General features: G+C 41.3%; 1 protein-coding gene across 1 annotated transcript; it reads left to right on the top strand.

The window, feature by feature from the left end:
• Positions 1-71: 71 nt before the first annotated feature.
• LOC128746460 (aminopeptidase N-like) lies at positions 72-13,547 on the top strand. Its single transcript, XM_053843507.1, has 4 exons — positions 72-285; positions 10,811-11,094; positions 11,152-13,215; positions 13,277-13,547. The coding sequence occupies exons 1-4, from the start codon at positions 103-105 to the stop codon at positions 13,545-13,547; spliced, it is 2,802 nt and encodes a 933-aa protein (XP_053699482.1). The 5' UTR covers positions 72-102.
• Positions 13,548-19,379: the final 5,832 nt, after the last annotated feature.

Genomic DNA, 19,379 nt, shown 5'->3' with positions numbered 1-19,379 from the left:
AATCACGAACGGTGCATCAAATCGGCTGAAAATTATTACTTTGTATAAAAACATACACTCGAGAGGAGGTGCTTTTCTGTGATAATTCTGTGCTGACAAACAATGTTCACTGTGCTACTGTCGGTAATCGCAGTTTATTACGTGACAATTCCGTCGGTTACTGCTGCAGATGGCTACCGGTTACCGCGTGAGGTCATTCCGTTGCACTACGATCTGGTGGTCCTTACCCATCTGGGAGACGATGACGGCGAGGGATTTAGATTCTATGGAGTTGTTAACATAACGGTGAGTTCTTCCCAACTAATTATTGCCTTAGTTTAGGGGTTTATCTTTTGGAAAATTTTCGTCTCGTTTGGAAAATTCGTCTGGCTAACCCACAAGCAAGCGCTAGTTTAATCTACTTATATTTTAACAAGTGTTTACGGGGGACGAAAGACTAGGCGATGCTGATTAATACTTCCAGCAAACTGTTTACACAAGAGTTAAAATCACAGTAATATTGAAATAACAGAAGGTAATTTCATAGGAAAAATATTTCTGTTCAGTGTCAACTTGCCAGGACAAACCAGCAGTTCTATAAACCCAGACAGAACTAGGTTAGTGGCACTCGTGAATTGAACTCAAGTGAAATATTGGTTCTATAATTGTTTGTGTTAAGTTTTGGAAAATAAGGCTCACTGTGCTTTTGCTGCAAGTCGGAGTCTTCGGGACAATTACGCCTATTAGTCTCTGTTCAGTAGTGGAGGAATTATTTGTCCATAAGCTGAAATAGTTGAAACATTTCCAAGCAAATGGATGAGTCAGAAGGTAATGCAATCAATGATGATTGATTGTCTACTCTGTCGATCAGAATGTATAAAAATAATTATAACATTTCTATTCCTGGGAGGTAAAAAAGACTGAACAATTACTTCTACCCTACGATGGAATTGTTGCAATCCTATGTGCAGAATGCAAAGATGCGGGATGATTTGAGAAGTTTCAAGGCACGGATTGTATCGGACCACCCGTAACGTGAAGGAAAATGAAACCTCTAAAGCAAGGAAGCGATAATTTCCGAGAAAAAATACGATTACGTCGTTGCGAATGGTAAAACCTATTGGAAGGTTGTTTTCGGATAAATGTTTGGACAAGAATTTTATACCTCGTTCCAGACACAGTGCTCTCGTAACTTCTGAAACACAAGAATCAGGAAATTTATCAAAAGGAGTGCTTTCAGAAGAAGTTACTCTGCCTTTTCTGGCCCAGCTCCTGACAAGCTATTTAAATTCGACCAAAAACAGTGGTACAACGACAATGGCGTCACTATGATTTGGGGGCGGTACAATCCGGCCAAATGCCTGGAGTTAATGCCGATTAAAGAATGCTGGCCGATTGTGAATGGTCAACTTAAGTATAACGACGAACTGCAACCGACGAGGATTTAAGCGAAAATGGCTGCTGAACAAGTGGGATGCTCCAGCAGCAGCTCTTCAATTCGATGGTTTCTTGGCACTATGATAGAAAAGTTTACCTCTTAGGTAAGCTTTTTTTTTGCATATCTTAATTCTAGAGACAGAGAAGTCTACTTCTCAAAGGAACAACAGTGTTATCAGTTCATCCAGTTGCTCTGCCCCAGAATGATGCTAAATGTGGTTTTCTATTACAACTCATCCAGCATGGGAAGAGTATCAACAACGCTAATAGCTCTGTAAATTTGAGCGTTTCATTTGCTGTTTCAATCTCAAGTATGCATCAAGTATCATCAAGTATGCATATCTGTCAAGTATGCAAATAGCTGTAAAGTAGAGCGTCGAAAGGAACTAGTAAGATGCAGAGGACGTTAGCTAATCGATATTTTAACTGGCTGTCTACATGTTAATTGTAAGACAATTATCCATCAAATGAAATGGTGCTATCAATAATTTCGTGGAAATTGCGAATTATTGCTGTAAATGATAACCAAGAATAGTTATTGTAAAAATTGTCAAAATGCGAAATCATCGCCAATCATTAGAAAATGTGTAAGTGTGCCACCATATTTCAGCAGACGTTCACCAGGTTTTCGGGTTTTAAGATGTTTTGGAAAGACAATTTAATGGATTAACGGATAAAATTATAAATGTCGACCGCAGGGATGGGTTGTAGTAAAAATAGATTTACAAAAAAGCACAATTTTATATTTGTGACGTTTGTATCACAAGATCTTCAAAATTTTGTGTGGCATTTGATAATATTTGCTCACTAGGTGGTGTTAATGTGGGAATAATTAGGTTTTCTGTCTTGGCATCCTTAAGGTACAGACAACTTAAATTTTTATGTACAGACAGAGAGTTAATAGGGAGCTAGAGCTCATTATTCTTCCAAAAGGGGGAAGGTGTGTTACGAATATTTAGAGCTGCGGTAAAATGGCTACCATCCATCTCGATACGTGCAAAGACCTACATGGAGAGATTGTGTAGATAGTTAAATTGCTGATATATGTGCTAGTTGAAAACATGATGTCATAGGCATTTGGTTCGACGTGTGTACCATTATGCGCACAAGCAACTAAATATAAAAAATCATCGACTTTTTATCCTGTGAAGAACTAATCCGACGCTACACAAGGACTGTCACGCCCACCTGAAACCATATTTTCAATTGATTCATGGCACTCTTTCTCTTAAAGCCGATAGTCAGCCATCCCATTTTATAAGGAAAATTCGAAGGGAAGGGAGCCACCTTTCAAGCTTTGTTCTGGCAAACAACCTTATTGCTTACCAATTGCCAAATGCTGCAAGGGAAGGTTGGAGGTTGGAAGTTATTCCAGGAACCGAAGAAGATGGGATCTTTTCGATCCTAGCTGTCCATAAGCTACGGAACGGGCTGAAGTACAAGGCGCACAAGCAGTATGGTTCACGGAACTCAGCTGCGATGCGGAGAATGAACCCGATATTTCCTCGAGATTTGACAATAATATGACTGTAATGCTTCCGAAAATTCGATTCAGAGTCTAGCATAACTCCGAGGTCACGTACTACGTTTATCTATCTACGTGTTCGTTTCCTATCCTGTACGGTGTTTTTTTTTCTTGTAAAAATGATTACTGAGCATTTCGCTACGCTAATCACCAAAAAGTTACATTTACACCAGCCGTGAAATTTTTCGATGACTCCTTGATAATAACTGACAGTCAGTGGAGGTTTTGATTACCAAAAAAATTTTGTGGTTGTCGGCATACAAAAGTTTGCAATCTTCCGGTAAACATTAGCACACGTGGTTGAAAAATATGATGAACAGTAATGGCCCTAAATTACTGCCTTGTGTGACCCCCGAACGATTTATAATTCGTTTGATTCTATTGAGCCTAGTTTCACGCACAGTCGACGATCAGTCACGAATCAACTTGAACCCCCGGGAGCCAGCCAGGGCCGATGTGAATTGTACGAATTTGGTGACTATAGAGTTACCAGGCAAAAATCCATGCTGCTCTGGTAAGTGGTAAGATGTAGTGTTGTGCGATTCGAAAAGCTTTCTAGTTAATTAGTATCTCAAAAAGTTTTAAACCAGCACATAGTGAGAGCACTGCGCGAAAATAAGATATGTCGCATTTATCACCTCTTCCTTCGTACTGGGAACATGATCGATTTCTTCCGAAATTCTGAAAATACTGCTCGTGATAATGACAGATTCCGAATAGATCTTAAAGGCGCACAAAGAGCGTTGACGTACTTTTTTAATATAGTCGAGGATAATCCGTCTGGAACGTTTGAAGGTGTCATTTTCTTGATGCCTACTAGTATATCTGCATCATTAAACACAAAGTTTCTCGTTGACATCATACTAAAGGGAACATCTTTGAGCGCGTCTTCAGTCTGTTGTTGGTTAGACGTTACATCTCGATGATGTAATTGCCAAATCGTTTAGCAAACAGATCGCAAATTCCTTCGGTTGAGCTCGAATCAGATTTTCAGTTAGCCAGTTTCAGATTTTCAGTCATCAAACGGTTTATTGAATCGTATTGGAGCCGAGCATCGTAGACGCGGGGAAGAACGGGAGATGCAAAGAGTCAATTGAAATTAGCGATTCAGATGGTTCGATTAGGTTGCACACGGGTACAGCACCTTTGTCTGCAAAGCACAGATCAAGTATCCGGTTCATACAGTTTCTCCTCAAATTCCACTGCATGATGTTAAGAAACGTCGGGAGTACAACGTGCCCACGCATTACATCTTTATTGATTTCAAAGCAGCATACGATACAGTCGATCGAGACAAGCTATGGCAGATAATGCACGAACACGGTTTTCCGGACAAACTGACGCGACTGATCAGAGCTACATTGGATCGACTGATGTGTTTCGTACGCATCTCTGGGACACTCTCGAGTCCCTTCGAGACGCGGTGAGGGTTGAGACAAGGTGACGGTTTATCCTGCATGCTGTTCAACATCGCTCTTGAGGGGGTGATCCGACGAGCGGGCATCGAAACGAGAGGCACGATTTTTACCAAGGGTAGCCAACTTCTGGGCTTTACAGATGACAGCCAGGAACTTTGCGACGGCGGAGACTATCTACGCCAGACTGAAGCGGAGTCTAGGAGAATTGGGCTAAAAATAAATGCGTCGAAGACCAAATACATGAAAGGAAGAGGCTTAAAGGTAACAAACGCGCGCCTCCCACGGACGGTAACCCCTGACGGCGACGAACTAGAAGTGGTAGAGGAGTTCGTGTATTTGGGATCGCTGGTGACCGCGGACAACAACACAAGTAAGGAGATCCAGCGGCGCATCCAAGCGGGAAATCGGGCCCACTTTGCCCTTCGTAAAACGCTACAATCAGGACGCGTACGCCGCCGCACGAAGTTAACAATGTACAAAACTCTTATTAGACCGGTAGTTCTTTAGGGACTTGAAGCCGTGACGCTGCTCACGGAGGACATACGCTCCCTTGCCGTGTTCGAGCGGAAAGTGCTGCGGACGATATTTGGCGGAGTACAAACTGAAAGCGGAGGGTGGCGGAGGCGTATGAATCACGAGCTATAGGCACTGTTTGGGGAGACTCCCATCGTACATCTAGCGAAAGTCAGCAGGCTACGGTGGGCCGGACACGTCGTAAGGATGCCGGACGACAGTGCGACGAAAATAGTTCTCTTCAAGTCCTTCAAGTCCTCATCAATCCCACCGGCACCAGGAACAGGGGGGCCCAACGTGCAAGATGGCTCGACCAGGTCGAAAGCGATTTGCGACTTCTGAGACGACTAGGAAATTGACGACGAGTGGCGCAAGACCGAGTTGAATGGAGACGAGTGCTTGAAACAGCACGAGCCACCCCGGCTCTATGCTGCTGCTGATGATGATGATGATGTTTAGTAACGCCATATTGTCAATTAGAGTATTGCTGGCAGAAATTGAATCCGTGGGCTGCAAAAAACTGTAGCAGTCGCGCGCCAACGGAGGTCCGGACTCCGAAAAGCAGATGCACGTCAGGCACGTTTAGTGATTCAGCAACAGAGAAAATAGAACTATTGAGGTTCTCGACGACGGAACCATGCGAAAAATCTTTCAGAAAGGTCAGGAGTAGGTACAGCGTGCCCACGCATCACAATTTTACTGACTTCAAAGCAGCATACGATACAATCGATCGAGACCACGTATGGTAGATAATGCAAGAACATGGTTTTCCGGGCATATTGACGCGACTGACTAGAGCACCAGAGGATCGAGTGATGTGTTCGAGGACACTCTCGAGTCTCTTTGAGACACGGCGGGGGTTGAGTCAAGGTGACGGCCTCTTGTGGCAGGAACTGACACCATTTGACATAACTTCGTTAACATGTTTTTGAAGAACAACTCGTGCAAGGTTCGTCAAAATATTCCATCACGCTGCGGAGTAGTACAGAATGGAACTCGAACGCAGTACCGTAGCGTGCCGTTGGCCAGATTGAGCCCCGCCAAGAGCGCCAGCTCTAAAGGGCGCCTCTCTCGAGTGTAGCGAACTATTGGATATAGGGAGTTGTATGAATCGTGTATGACAGTCTAATTCTAAAAAATAATAAATTTCGAAAGAACACTGATTTAGGAAACGAGGGGGTGTCACGCTACGATGGCACCAGGTGATCAAAAATGTGGTCTAAAGCATGGTTCAGTCCAAAATTGCTCCAAAATCTATCTAAATAAATAGTCTAAGTTCAAAATATAGTCCAGGTTCAGAATCTGGTTTAAAATGTGGTCCACAATCTGCTTTATATTCTAGCCCAGTTTGATAATGTGATCCAGAATTTGATCCAAGATCTGATAAAAAATGTACTTCAGAATCTGGTCCAGGCTTAAATCTGGTTTCAATCCTGTATGGGGTCTAAAATCAAGTCTCACATCCGATCCAAAGTTTGATCGAAATCGAGCCATATGCGATAAAAATGTGATCCAAAATCTGGTTTAAAATAAGGCCAACATTTAATTAAAATTATAGCCCACAATCTGGTCCAGAATCTAGTTCAAATCTGTACCGAAATTCATTATAAAATCAGAAGCGAAATTTAATAAAAAACGGTGTCCGCAGTCTACTGGTTTACCTGACTCACTGCGAATATGCGTATTATTGAAATTAAACGTAACCATACGTTTTATTCGTTTATAACGCATATGCAGTTAATATCGATAACATACGATTTTTTATAAGTTGTGCTTCTGTTATTGCATTTAATTTGTAAAAAGTCACATAAATAACAATTCAGTTTCACAATACAATTATTGCGTACTACTGGCACATGAAATATAACGTTTAAGTACGTTATTTTTAGTGATCAAAATTAACGATATTTTCGATACAAGGACGATATTTTTCGAAACCTTTCGAACCAACACGATCCCGCGAATACAACGCATATTCGCAGAGAGTCAGGTAACACAGTAGTCCGAATCCAAAATACGGTCCAGGCTCAGAATCTAATTTAAAATCCGATCCAATCTGGTTGATGGTTTAAAATCTGATCAAAAATGTAGCCCAAAATCTGGTTTATATTTCGTTTCAGCTCCAAAATCCGGACTCAAATATGATGCATAATCTGGTTCAAAATCTGTTGAAAATGTGGACCTAAATCGTGGCGTGGAAATCTGGTCCAAGTCCAGAAACTGGTCCAAAATTTGATAAAAAATGTGGTTCAAAATTTTATCCAAAATCTGCTCCAAATCCGATCTAGAATCTGATGCAGCACTAAGATCTTGTCCGGAAGCTAATGCAAAATCTGATCAAAAATGTGGCCCAAAATCTTATAAAAAATCTGGTCCAAATGGTTGTATAACATTTCGCCGAAGACCATATCTCGGAGTACCGTTTCGCGGAATACCATTTCGCGGAAAACATTTTCGCGGAAAGTACTATTTCGCGGAAAGTACCAAAACGCCGAAAACCCTTTCGCGGAAAATACTATTCCGCGGAAAACCTTTTGGCGGAAAGAACCATTTCGCGGAAAACCATTTGGCGGAAAATATTGTTTCGCGGAAAACCATGTTAGTAGCAAACGTTTCCTAGATGATTCAGGGCGAGCCGGCCGCAGGCAACGGCGAGTGTTCGCCGGTGACCCGCCGTCGGAAGCGCCGGCCACTGCGGGGGGGCAGCCCCCCCACAGAGATCACATCTGTCTAGGTCTATTCGTTTTCCTAGGTCTACTGACCTCTAGTTAGTTTTCCCTAGTCCTCGCATCGATTTAACTTTCGTTGACTACAAAGCGGCGAAGCCGCTTTTTGCGGGTTCCAAACCGAATGAGCGGTGGTTCTCCGCCAAATAGTACTTTCGGCGAAAATTTTTTCCGCGAAATAGTACTTTCCGCAAAAATGTTTTCCGCGAAATGATACTTTCCGCGAAAATGTTTTCCGCGAAATGGTTTTCCGCGAAACAGTATATTCCGCGTTATGGTCATCCGCGAATTGGTTTTCCGCGAAATGGTATTCGGCGAAATGTTATACAATCGTCCAAATCTGATGCAGGTCCAGAATATGTTCCAGACCCGGTCTTGAAACTAGGTCAAAAATGTTATCCAAAGCCTGATACAAAACTTGGTCATAAATGTGGCTTAAAATTGAGTTCAAAATCTAGTCCAAATATGTTTCGAAATTTGTTGCATTTGTATAGTCTCTAGTCCAGGTTCGAAAACGGTCCTCGTTTAAAACCTGAACCTGAAGTCAGGTTGGTGGTTGAAAATCTGGTCAAAAATGTCGCTCAAAATCTGGTTTATATTTCGATCCTGTTTAAAAATCTGGACCCATATTTGATCCAAAATCTGATCGAAAACCTAGCAAAAATGTGGTCCACCATCGGGGCAAAGCCTATAATCTGGTCCAAAATTTGATAAAATTGTGGTCCAAAACATTATTCAAAATCTGGTCCAAATCTTATTAAATTGTGGCTCAAAATCTGGTCCAAATCTGATAAAAATGTTCAAAATTTGGTCCAGAATCTGACGCCGATCCATAATGTGGTCCAGACCAGGCCTAAAACCTGGATCCAAAATCTAATCCACAATCTGATCGAAAATGTGGTGCAAAATTTGATCCAGCATCTAGTCCAAATCTGTTCTAAAACCTGCAACAAAGTTGATAAAAAATGCAGTTGATCTACTCCAGGTGCAAAATCTGGCCCAAAGTCTGACAACAAAATGTAGTCCAAAGTCTGATCCAGAATCTAGTCCAAATCTGTTTAAAAATTTGTTACAAAACTTGGAATAAAACTTCAAGAGCTTGTCCGGAAGCTGATGCAAAATCTGATCAAAAATGTGGCCCAAAATCTTATTTAAAATCTGGTCCCAATCTAATGCAGGTCCAGAATATGTTTCAGACCCGGTCTTGAATCTGTGTTCAAAATGTTATCCAAAGCCTAATACAAAAGTTGGTCAAAAATGTGGTTTAAAATTGGGTCCAAAATCGAGTCCAAACATGTTTCGAAATTTGTTGCATTTGTATTGTCTCTAGTCCAGGTTCAAAAACGGTCCTCGTTTAAAACCTGAACCTGAAGTCGGGTTGGTGGTTGAAAGTCTGATCAAAAATGTCGCTCAAAATCTGGTTTATATTTCGATCCAGTTTAAGAAGCTGGACCCATATTTGATCCTAAATCTGGTCCAAAACCTGGCAAAAATGTGCTCCACCATCGGGGCAAAGCCTATAATCTGGTCCAAAATTTGATAAAATTGTGGTCCAAAACATTATTCAAAATCTGGTTTAAATCTGATAAATTTGGTCCAGAATCTGACGCCGATCCAGAATGTGGTCCAGACCAGGTCTAGAACCTGGGTCCAAAACCTGATCGAAAATGTGGTGCAAAATTCGGTCCAGCATCTAGTCCAAATCTGTTCCAAAATCTGCAACAAAAGTTGATAAAAAATGCGGTTCTCAATATAGTCCAGGTCCAAAATCTGGCCCAAAGTCTGATAAAAAATGTAGTCCAAAATCTGATCCAGAATCTAGTCCAAATCTGTTTTAAAATTTGTTACAAAACTTGGAATAAAATCTGATAAAAAAAATGTGGTCCAGAATTTAATGTAGATTCAAAATCTGGCTGGCGGCTTAAAATCTTATCAAAAAGTATTAAACTTGGAAGGAAGAAACGTGGGAGTGCTAAATCGGGTCTTCGTCAAGGGCGCCACAATGTCACGCCATGGCTCTGCTCGAACGACGTAAAAAATCTTCTACAAACCACCTGAGTGGTATAAATCAATGTTCTAAATGGTTATAAGGAGAACCTAGGTATGGAAAGGCGACAAAGAACTTTTAAGAAAGCCAGATCTAGGGACCGAAAGCTGAGGGAAAAGATATTGAGGTGTGTTGGGTCCAAACCTGGCATCTACATCCGGGATATGGCTAGAAGGTACGATGCCAACTGTCAAACCACTGTCAGTAAACATCTGAATAGACACTTGAAGAAGAATCGAACGAAATTCAATGGATGGATTTTGATGGACGACAAAACCTACATGAAAATGGACTGTGCGAGATGTCGTGAAATTTCCTGTTTACCGAAATCTGATGGTTGATGGTGATCTACCATAACATCTAAACATGATAAATTTCGATAAACATGAAATATCATGAAATCTCGCACAGCTTTATGTATGGGACTGTATAGGGTATGGTTCGGTTTTGGCATTCAACCTGCAGATGCGGTTACTATGGAAGCCACTGCAATTGTTTGCTGGTTGAGTGGAAAAATGTAAACATTGATTAGTTTTCGCTGACCAATTGAAGTGAAATTTTGTTGAACGGAAGCGCAGTTTTGTCCTTTTGTGGATATTCTTTGCTGAAATATTGTTACATTGACCCAACGCAGAGGTTATTTCAGCCACAAAAGTACACAAATTCGGTTCCTTTCAACTGAATTCCTCTTCGACTGATCTGCGAAAACTAAACAATGTATAGTTCTTTGCACTCAACCAGCAAAACAATCGTATTGGTTTCCATGGCAACCGCAGTAACCGCGCCCGCATTGATCGCCAAAACCGAACTGTACCCATCAGTCGCCATGATCACTCATGGAAAGCTGGATCACGTAAGTCATGTCGAGCAACTCGCCTCAACTAAGTCACTGTCGAGTGCGGGAAGAACTGTGCAGGGTATGATCATGAGTTCTATTAGGAAAAAAGTTCGAGATTTTATCAGAACCAGAGAAATGCAATGTTGTAAGACTGTGAAGCTAAAAGCTTAATAAAAACACTGCAATCCAGTTCCAAGTAATGGTCCTGACATTCTGATAGTACACATAAAGCATGCGATCGAGAATACAAGCAGCCCTTCGACCGGATAAAAGCAGACTTTTATGGTCGAATAAAGCCGTTGTTATAATAATTAAAATCATTCTCAGGTGATAGGTAACTACGATTCCAACGATGTCACGCTGCATGCCAAGGAGCTCACAATAGGCGAAGATAGGATCACCATCTCCGACCTGTACCACAAGCAGCAGATGGACATCTTCACCATCGGATACGATCCCGGGCGTGACTTCCTAACCATTACTGTAACCAACGGTCTGTTTCGCGAGGGCCATCGCTACGTGCTGAGCATCCCGTTCGAGGCCGAGCTGCGTTCGGATGTCGTCGGTTATTACCGCAGCAGCTACCTGGATTCGAAGAGCCAAGAACGAATGTAAGTATTGGATCGAACTTTCGACCAAAAATTAACATTGGTAGTGGTCGTTTTCAGTTGGCTTTCGGTAACTCAATTTCAAGCGATCCACGCCCGTCAAGCGTTTCCCTGCTTCGACGAACCGGAATTGAAGGCTACCTTCAACATTGCCCTTGGGCATCATCCGAAGTACAATGCCCTCTCCAATATGCCACTAATCCGTAGGGAAGCTCAGTCCGACTGGGTTGTTGATCACTTCGCTAGAAGTGTCAGTATGAGTACCTATTTGGTGGCCTATTCGATCAATGACTACAGCTCGGTAGAAGCACCTACCGGTGCTTCTGGCAGTACGAACGTCAGCGTTCGATCGTGGTCTCGCAGAGACGCCGCCGACAATCTCCAGTACGCCAATGCGATCGCGATCAAACTCGTAGAGTTGTACGAGCGCAATTTCAAGCTGAAATTCCCGCTACCCAAGCTGGATTTCATAGTCATTCCGGACATGTTGTTCGCGGCAATGGAAAACTGGGGATTGGTGACGTTCACCGAAGCCGGTCTGGAGTACGCACCGAGCTCGTCCACGCTGGATGATCTTCACTTTGTGTCGTCAGTTGTGGCACACGAGATCGCTCACATGTGGTTCGGCAATTTGGTTACGATGCGCTGGTGGACGGATCTGTGGTTGAACGAAGGGTTTGCTCGCTATACGGAGTTTCTAGCGGTCGATCAACTGCATCCGGAATGGCGCACGCTGGACGGTATCGTCATTGAGGATGTTCAGGAGATTTTCAAATTCGATGCACTGGAGAGCAGCCACACGGTTTCGGCGGAGATCGTCAATCCGGAGGAGATACCGCAGCTTTTTGATTCTATTTCTTACAAGAAGGGATCGGCTTTGGTTCGTATGATGCATTTGTTTTTAGGGGATGAAGTCTATCGGCGAGGAGTGGCGCGTTATTTGCAGAAATATCAGTTTAAAAATGCAGCACAGGACGATCTGTGGAGAGCGTTGACTGAAGAGGCGCGACAAGCGGGTAGTTTACCGGAGGATTTCGATCTTAAAGCTGTTATGGACAGCTGGACGCTTCAAACTGGATATCCGGTGGTTTACGTGGAACGAAACTACAGCAGTCGCACAGCGACTTTTCAGCAAACTCGGTTTATGTATGATCAAACCGTAGATGATCCGTCCTGTTGGTGGATTCCGTTGACGGTTTCCACTTCAAGATATTCAGAATTCAACATAACTCAACCACAGGCTTGGTTGCAGTGTTCAAAAGACACGGCAGTCGCTTTGACCAATGCAGGAACTGCCCAGGATTGGGTCATAATCAACAACAAACTTGCAGGATTGTATAAAGTTCGGTACGATCAGAACAACTATCGGTTACTGGCGAAAAACCTCAACGGTCCGAAGTACCACACCATAGACACGATCAATCGGGCTCAGTTAATCGACGATGCACTGGACTTTTCCTGGGCAGGTCTTCAGGATTACTCGATTGCTTTCGCTCTGCTAAATTACCTTCCAGCAGAGCTGGAATACATTCCATGGAAGGCAGCTCTGTCCAACTTCGAAATTCTAGACCGTGTGCTGGTCAATACCAACAACCATGCCCATCTTGAAGCATACGTAACTCATCTCCTGTCTCCAGCATACGAAAAATTAAACATATTTTCGGAAACCACAACCACTAACGTGGGACTGGGCCGCGAACGGCTAATCAAGCTCATCGTCGATCGAGCTTGCCAGCTGGAAATCCAGCACTGCGTGAGGAATTCGGTTCAATTGGTCAAACGTTGGCTTAGGGAGGGGGGTCCCAATCCAACTCCCCTGTCGGTACGATCCACCGTTTATTGTACGGCTATTCGCAAGGGTAGACGACGGGAATGGAACTTTTTGTGGGCTCGTTACAGGGAAGCGAACGCTACCAGTTCGGAGAGGTTGGCCATAGCTAGGGGTCTCGCGTGTACCAGGGATGTCACGCTGATGGAACAGCTGCTGCGTTGGTCTGTGGATGAGCAATCGGGACTTCGATTGGAGGATACCACTGTAGTGTTTGGTACTATTGCGGAGCAACCCGGGGGTGCAGCCGTAGCGAGGCGGTTTCTGTTCGAGAACATCGAACGGATGGCGGATTAGTGAGTTGCGGTTGATGTTTAAATTAGTTCAAGTGTTCATAAACATTTATTTTGTTTTCAGTGTCAATCCGGAAACTTTTGAATCCCGACTGGCCAGTCACGTGAAGGTTTTGGCTCGACAGATAACCGGAAAAACGGAACAAAAAGAGTTGGAACAGTTTGTCGCTGACAGAAAGGGTTTGCTGGCTAGCAATAGTATCGCAGTAGGCCAAGCTCTGGAGCTGGCCCATATCAACATTCAGTGGGTGAGGGATCGGTACGGTGATTTTGTGGACACTTTGAAGCAACTGGAGAAAGTGCAGTACGATCCGGCTAAGTTGGGTTGGTTATAATCTCGTTAAAAATTAGAAAAAAAAACTTATTTAACGGAATGCATGTTGAAGAGGAACGTTTCAATACTAAATTATTTTAATTATTGCGTTCCACATTAGCTTATTTCACCAGAAAATTTAACCGAATGTAATCAACAAAAAAATCATACTTTAGAATAAATACGAAAACTTTGGATCTGGTCGATCCAGCGTGCACACTGTAGTAACTATCCAAACTAAGGTAACATATAATATCTCGTGATGGTATCGTTCCTTTGCACGTACTACGCCTTTCATCACAACTCATAACGCTTGACTGTATCGTACGCCACCTTGAAATCCACAAACAAATAATGAGTTTGCAAGTTGTACTTCCGGAGTTTTACTAGGATCTTTAAATAAAGTTCGAAAACAAGCTTGAGACCTCAATCAAGATAAAAGAATACGGTAGTACACTTTATACGCTGAATTGAACAAAGTTATGCGTCGATAGCTACTGCAATCGAGTTGACGGCCCTTTTTATGGCAAGTCCATTCACTTTAGTTACAACAACTGCTATCCCTACCTCATCATGGTAGGAGCCGGAATACATGCAATCTTAGAGTAGATCGGGTAACCAACCCCGGCAGAAAGTAAGGTCGTGTCAGCATACGAAGGTCGAAACTTTCATCACCACTCATTTCGCATTTATGTAAAATTTTGTTGTGGCTTTATTTTGCGAAAATGAGGCTCTAACATCAAACATCTTGTCCTACATCTTTTCACACGATTGCTAGCAGTTTACCAAGCAGGTACGAAGTGTCGTGCGCAACTGTTGCCGACTCACAAGGCCATGCCCCGTAACTGGAAAATAATGTGCCAGTCCTGTCCATCTCAAGTCCAGGCCAGGAGTACCAGTCCGCTCAGACAACGACAACTAAATGGCAAAACTTTTGAGCATTCTTGAAAGCCATGTCGAACAGGAAAAAATCAATGCGCATTTTGGTGGATTGTGGGAGGCGACGATAAAGTTCGCAAAAGCCATCTCTTTCGCTTGCCGTATTGACACTATCGTTCGACGCCGGCTACATGCAAATGCATCTAAGACCCTTCCTTCCGCTCTTTGAAGAACCTAACAACCTGTGACCTGTTGGCTTTAAGTCTAGCTCACTTTCACTTTGTCATCGGTACCTCACTGAACGCCTAGCAAAAGTTTTGGGATCGCTTGAAGCGAGAATAGCTTGCTGCTCTACTATTAATCTTGTTCAATCGACAAACGAGGCTTTTTCAATCCATTAGCGAAAAATATTCGTGGAGTTCAGATATGTTTAGGGTTAAAGTACTAAAATAGTAGAAAAACGACGGAATCAGTGAAATACGCTTCTCAACCACCATCTTTAAAAAATTACAAGGTATACAGCCCTAAGGGTTGTGCTGGAAGGGTGACGTAGGACTTTATCAGATCATTAGATCTAAGATTAATGTAAACTGTATTTCTGGCATAAGTATGTTTATAAGTGTAGAAACGTGTCTTGATACAACGGGAGTCTGAATAGAAGTAAAGTTTATTCTGCCAACTTGTCATTATATACATTTCTATGATTGCTACGATCCTACATCCTTCCCTTCTTCTAATAATATAAATTTCACATAAGTTTCTAACATTTTAATAATAGCCTTAATTAGTTGTTATTAACAGGGTATAATTTGTAATTTTTAAGATAGTTGGGAATTCTCTTTTGTCTTTTCTGATTTGGTTGGGAACATGAAGTAGATGGTGTAGAATCGTCAAGTACGGAACAGCTAGATTTTCTTTTAGTTTCATGAAGAGATCTTTCATCTTCTTGAGGGAATGGAGGATCAAATGCTGCACTCGTTAAAGGATTTTGAGTCACAATACGCTTCGTGTGGTTAACATGTCGGTCAGATAAGACTCCAGTTTCTAAATTCTTTAGATGAAGTCGCGTTCCATTTCGTTTGATCACGACGTATTGTTGTGGACTGAAATTAGGTGAAAGCTTATTTTTCTTAATGAAATTTCTAACTACGACACAATCCCCTATGTCGATGTGAGACTCCTTTGCCTTTCGTTTTCCATCTATATACTGTTTTCCTTTTTCTTTAGATTTAGCATCGTTTTGTTTGGCTCTTTCCACACATACTTTTCGTGTAGATTGAGGTAATTTATCACGCAGATTCCATCCAAACATTAATTCAGATGGCGAGAAATTCGTCACTGAGTGCGGAGTTGCTCGGTAGGAATGTAAAAAGTCTTGTAGATCGTTTTTCCAATCGCGTCCCATACTAACACTGATTTTAATGGATCTTAGTAATGTTCGATTTTGCCTTTCAACTTGTCCATTTTGGAATGCGGCATAAGGAACAGAATGTGTGATTTTTATTCCGTTATTTTTACAGAATCCATAATACTCCTCTGATGAGAAAGGTTGACCATTATCGCACACTATTTCTTCGGGATAACCAAAACGAGCAAATACTTCCCTCATTTTGCTGACTGTGAGTTTCGCTGTCATTGAACTTTGAATAATGACCTCGATGTATCTTGAAAAATAGTCAGTTATTACTAGTAAATGGTTTCCTCCAGGAATTTCCATAAAGTCTACGGCAACTTTTATCCATGGTCTTTCGGGAATCTCGGTTCGTACAATGGGATGTGTAATCGGAGTAGACACCAATGTGCATCCTGGACAATCTTCAACAAAGTTTTCGACCATCCTATCCATTAAACCAAACTGGTTCTATATCGGAGTTCTTCTTTGTTTTTGGCGCAAATTAGAATATCATCAATAAAGATTATCAACCACTGGAGATTTGCAAAAATTGTCTCCATGACTTTTTGAAAAAGTTCTGGTGCAGCAGAGAGGCCAAACATAAGCCTTTTATATCTCATTAGTCCAAGTGGAGTAATAAAAGTGGTAATATAACGACACTTTTCATCTAGGATTACTTGGTGGAATGCTTGACTGATATCGAGTTTTGTAAAAAATTTGTTTCCTCCTATTTTGTTTGTTATTTGTTCGAGTGTAGGTAATGGGTGTACCTCGCGAATGACTGCTTTGTTTGCTTCTCTCAAGTCAACAATGATCCGAACTTCATTCTGACTTTTTCTTTTAATAATCATGGGAGAAACCCACTCGGAAGCCTCACTAACTCTCTCAATAATGTCTAGATTTTCGAGTTCTTTTAATTTTCCTATGGCTAGTTCCTCCAATGGAAATGGGATTCGACGCAAACTTTGCCGTACAGGGGACACGTTCTTATTAATTTTCACGGTTGCAACAATACCTATGTACATGTTATTTTTTCATGACATTAATTTTTTTTTATTGAAATAATTGTAGATAGGAAAATCATTTCTCACCTTTTACAAATGGAAATGGCTTACATTCGATTGAATTCAAAAATTGTATGATTCCTAATTTACAGGCAGCGTCACCTGACAACAACGAACATTTTCCTCCAGCAATAACGTACAACGTAGAGTCGATGCATTTTTCTTTATACATGAGTTCAGTATCGATTTCTCCCCTGACTTCTAATGGCTTACTCGATCCATAAGCATTGAAAATCTTCTTACTTTCTTTCCGAATATTGTAAGCTTCAAATCCTGAGCTTTTCAATATCTCCCAGTCGTGTTCCGATAGAATATTTTCATCTGCGCCAGTATCTATAACGAGTTCAACTGGACGCCCTCCTATATTTACACATACGGTTCGTTTTGCGGATCCCAGATGAAACAAATTAAAAACTTGGTCTGTATTCGCAGTATTGGTCGTTTGGATTTCTCTTATAAACCTCTTCGTTTTTGGTTGAAAAGATTCATTTGTAGAATAATTTCGCTTTCGCTTTTGGAAACAACAACGTGCAAAATGTCCAAGATTGCCACATTTATTGCATTTTCGATCTTTAGCCGGACAAGATGGATCTTTGGCATCGTGTTTTCCATCGCAACGAGTACATTTCCGTCCTTTAGACTTGTCAGTGACTTTTAAAATTGAATTTTCTTTTTCTGGTGATTTCGAATCTATAGTTTTAATACCAGTATTTTCGTGATGTATATTCCAATCATTGAGTTGGAGTTCCACCGATTCGTGTGTTCTACCGATATCGAGCACTTCATTCAGACGCATGTCTCTTTCCAAACATTTCCTCTTGAGTTTCGTGTTTTTTGTAGTACTCACAATTTGATCTACCATCATATTTTCCATTTGGTCGCCGAAATCGCAGTTAATGGCTTGTTGTTTTAGTCGCAAAACAAATGTATCCAGTTTTTCAGTTGCTCGTGGCTGCATCTGACGAAATTTTTGGCGTTCAAACGTTTTGGAAACTCGAGGTACAAAATATTCCTCTAGTAGATTCATTGCTACTCGATATCGGTTATCAATCACATTTACAATTTCATTATCTTTAAAAATTATCTTGCGGATATCGGGACCACCAAACATCATGAGTGTTCGAAATTTATCATCGTGATCGTTGATTTCTTTCCATGCCAAGTAAGCTTCAAATTGTTCTCTCCATTTTTCCCAACGTACGGACACCGAACCTTCAGCGTCCTCAACGAATGGAGGGACAAGTGGGTTTACCTGAATTTAAGACATTACTTTTCTAAATAAGGTCTTTTATTTTCAAAATATTTTCTGAACTTAAACCTTAGAGTGCATTTCATAAATGTTTTTATTTTAACTTGGATTCGCCCAATGTTACATGTAACAAGATTCGAGGATCGCCCAGGATCTATTCTGTCTTTCGCATCCAAGGATCACCAGGGACTTGTTTTACGCTTTATATCCAAAGATCGCTAAGGATATATTTTAACATCCAAGGATCGCCAAGGATTAATTGAATTTTCGGTATCCAAGGTTCGCCAAGGATTTGTTATTGTCTACTGCCATTCCACTTTAGGAACAGTTTTTTTTTGTACCGCAGGATAGCTACTGATCCTCGGAGTTCTTTTTTTTTTACTTAATGTCAAGCACTCTACAGCTTCTCAGAAATTTCATTTTTTTTTCATTTACCATTGGCCATGCCATTTTCTTGTTAACTTCTGCTTCCAGTTTCAGGTTTTGGTTTTTTCGTTTTATTCTCGTCGCCAAATTTGTAGAAAAGTGTCTTGATACAACGGGAGTCTGAATAGAAGTAAAGTTTATTCTGCCAACTTGTCATTATATACATTTCTATGATTGCTACGATCCTACAATAAGGATCTGTGATTGCCATTGTTTAAGTAAATCTGGAGTGATTCGCGATAAGGGCGCAACTAACAAAGTGTGAACCATGAGAAATATCACTGTGATAATTTGCCAGTACATTTTCAAGTCATAATTTAAATAAAAGTTACAAAAATCAAGTTTAAAGACATAAATTGATGTAGAATAAATCAATCTTATAATTTCACAACAATACTGCCATAAAATTTGTGCATTCAAGCTCAAAATCTAAGTTTTATAGTTGAACCCCTTGGAATGAGCCTCAAAGCATTTTGACAATGAGATTCACCCAGCCCTGTTTCGCCTTGTTTTGATTTTTTTTAGTTTCGCCTGTTCACAATGCGCCTGTGTTTTGTGTTTCGCTCTTTACTATCGCCTGTTTACAAAACGTTTTGCAAATGTCACTTCATAACAATGCGAGGGGCTAAACTGCAAATTGTCTTTTGTTTTGATTAAACACTTCTATCGCCCATCACTAAAAACTTGTTTTAAATAATTCTAAAGATTAAAACAGAAGAAAGGACTTCTGAAGAAAGGACTTCTGAAGAAAGGATATTATCAGTCTTTTTAAGGCTGATGGTGTAATAAAACAATTTGTTTACAATTGGCCAATTGAGCCCCAATCGCGAATCACTCCGGAAA

The sequence above is a fragment of the Sabethes cyaneus genome, chromosome 1, assembly GCF_943734655.1.
Source record: "Sabethes cyaneus chromosome 1, idSabCyanKW18_F2, whole genome shotgun sequence".
Lineage (NCBI taxonomy): Eukaryota > Metazoa > Arthropoda > Insecta > Diptera > Culicidae > Sabethes > Sabethes cyaneus.
The sequence above is the reverse complement of the archived record's forward strand: the minus strand, read 5'-3'. Positions and strand labels throughout refer to the sequence as shown.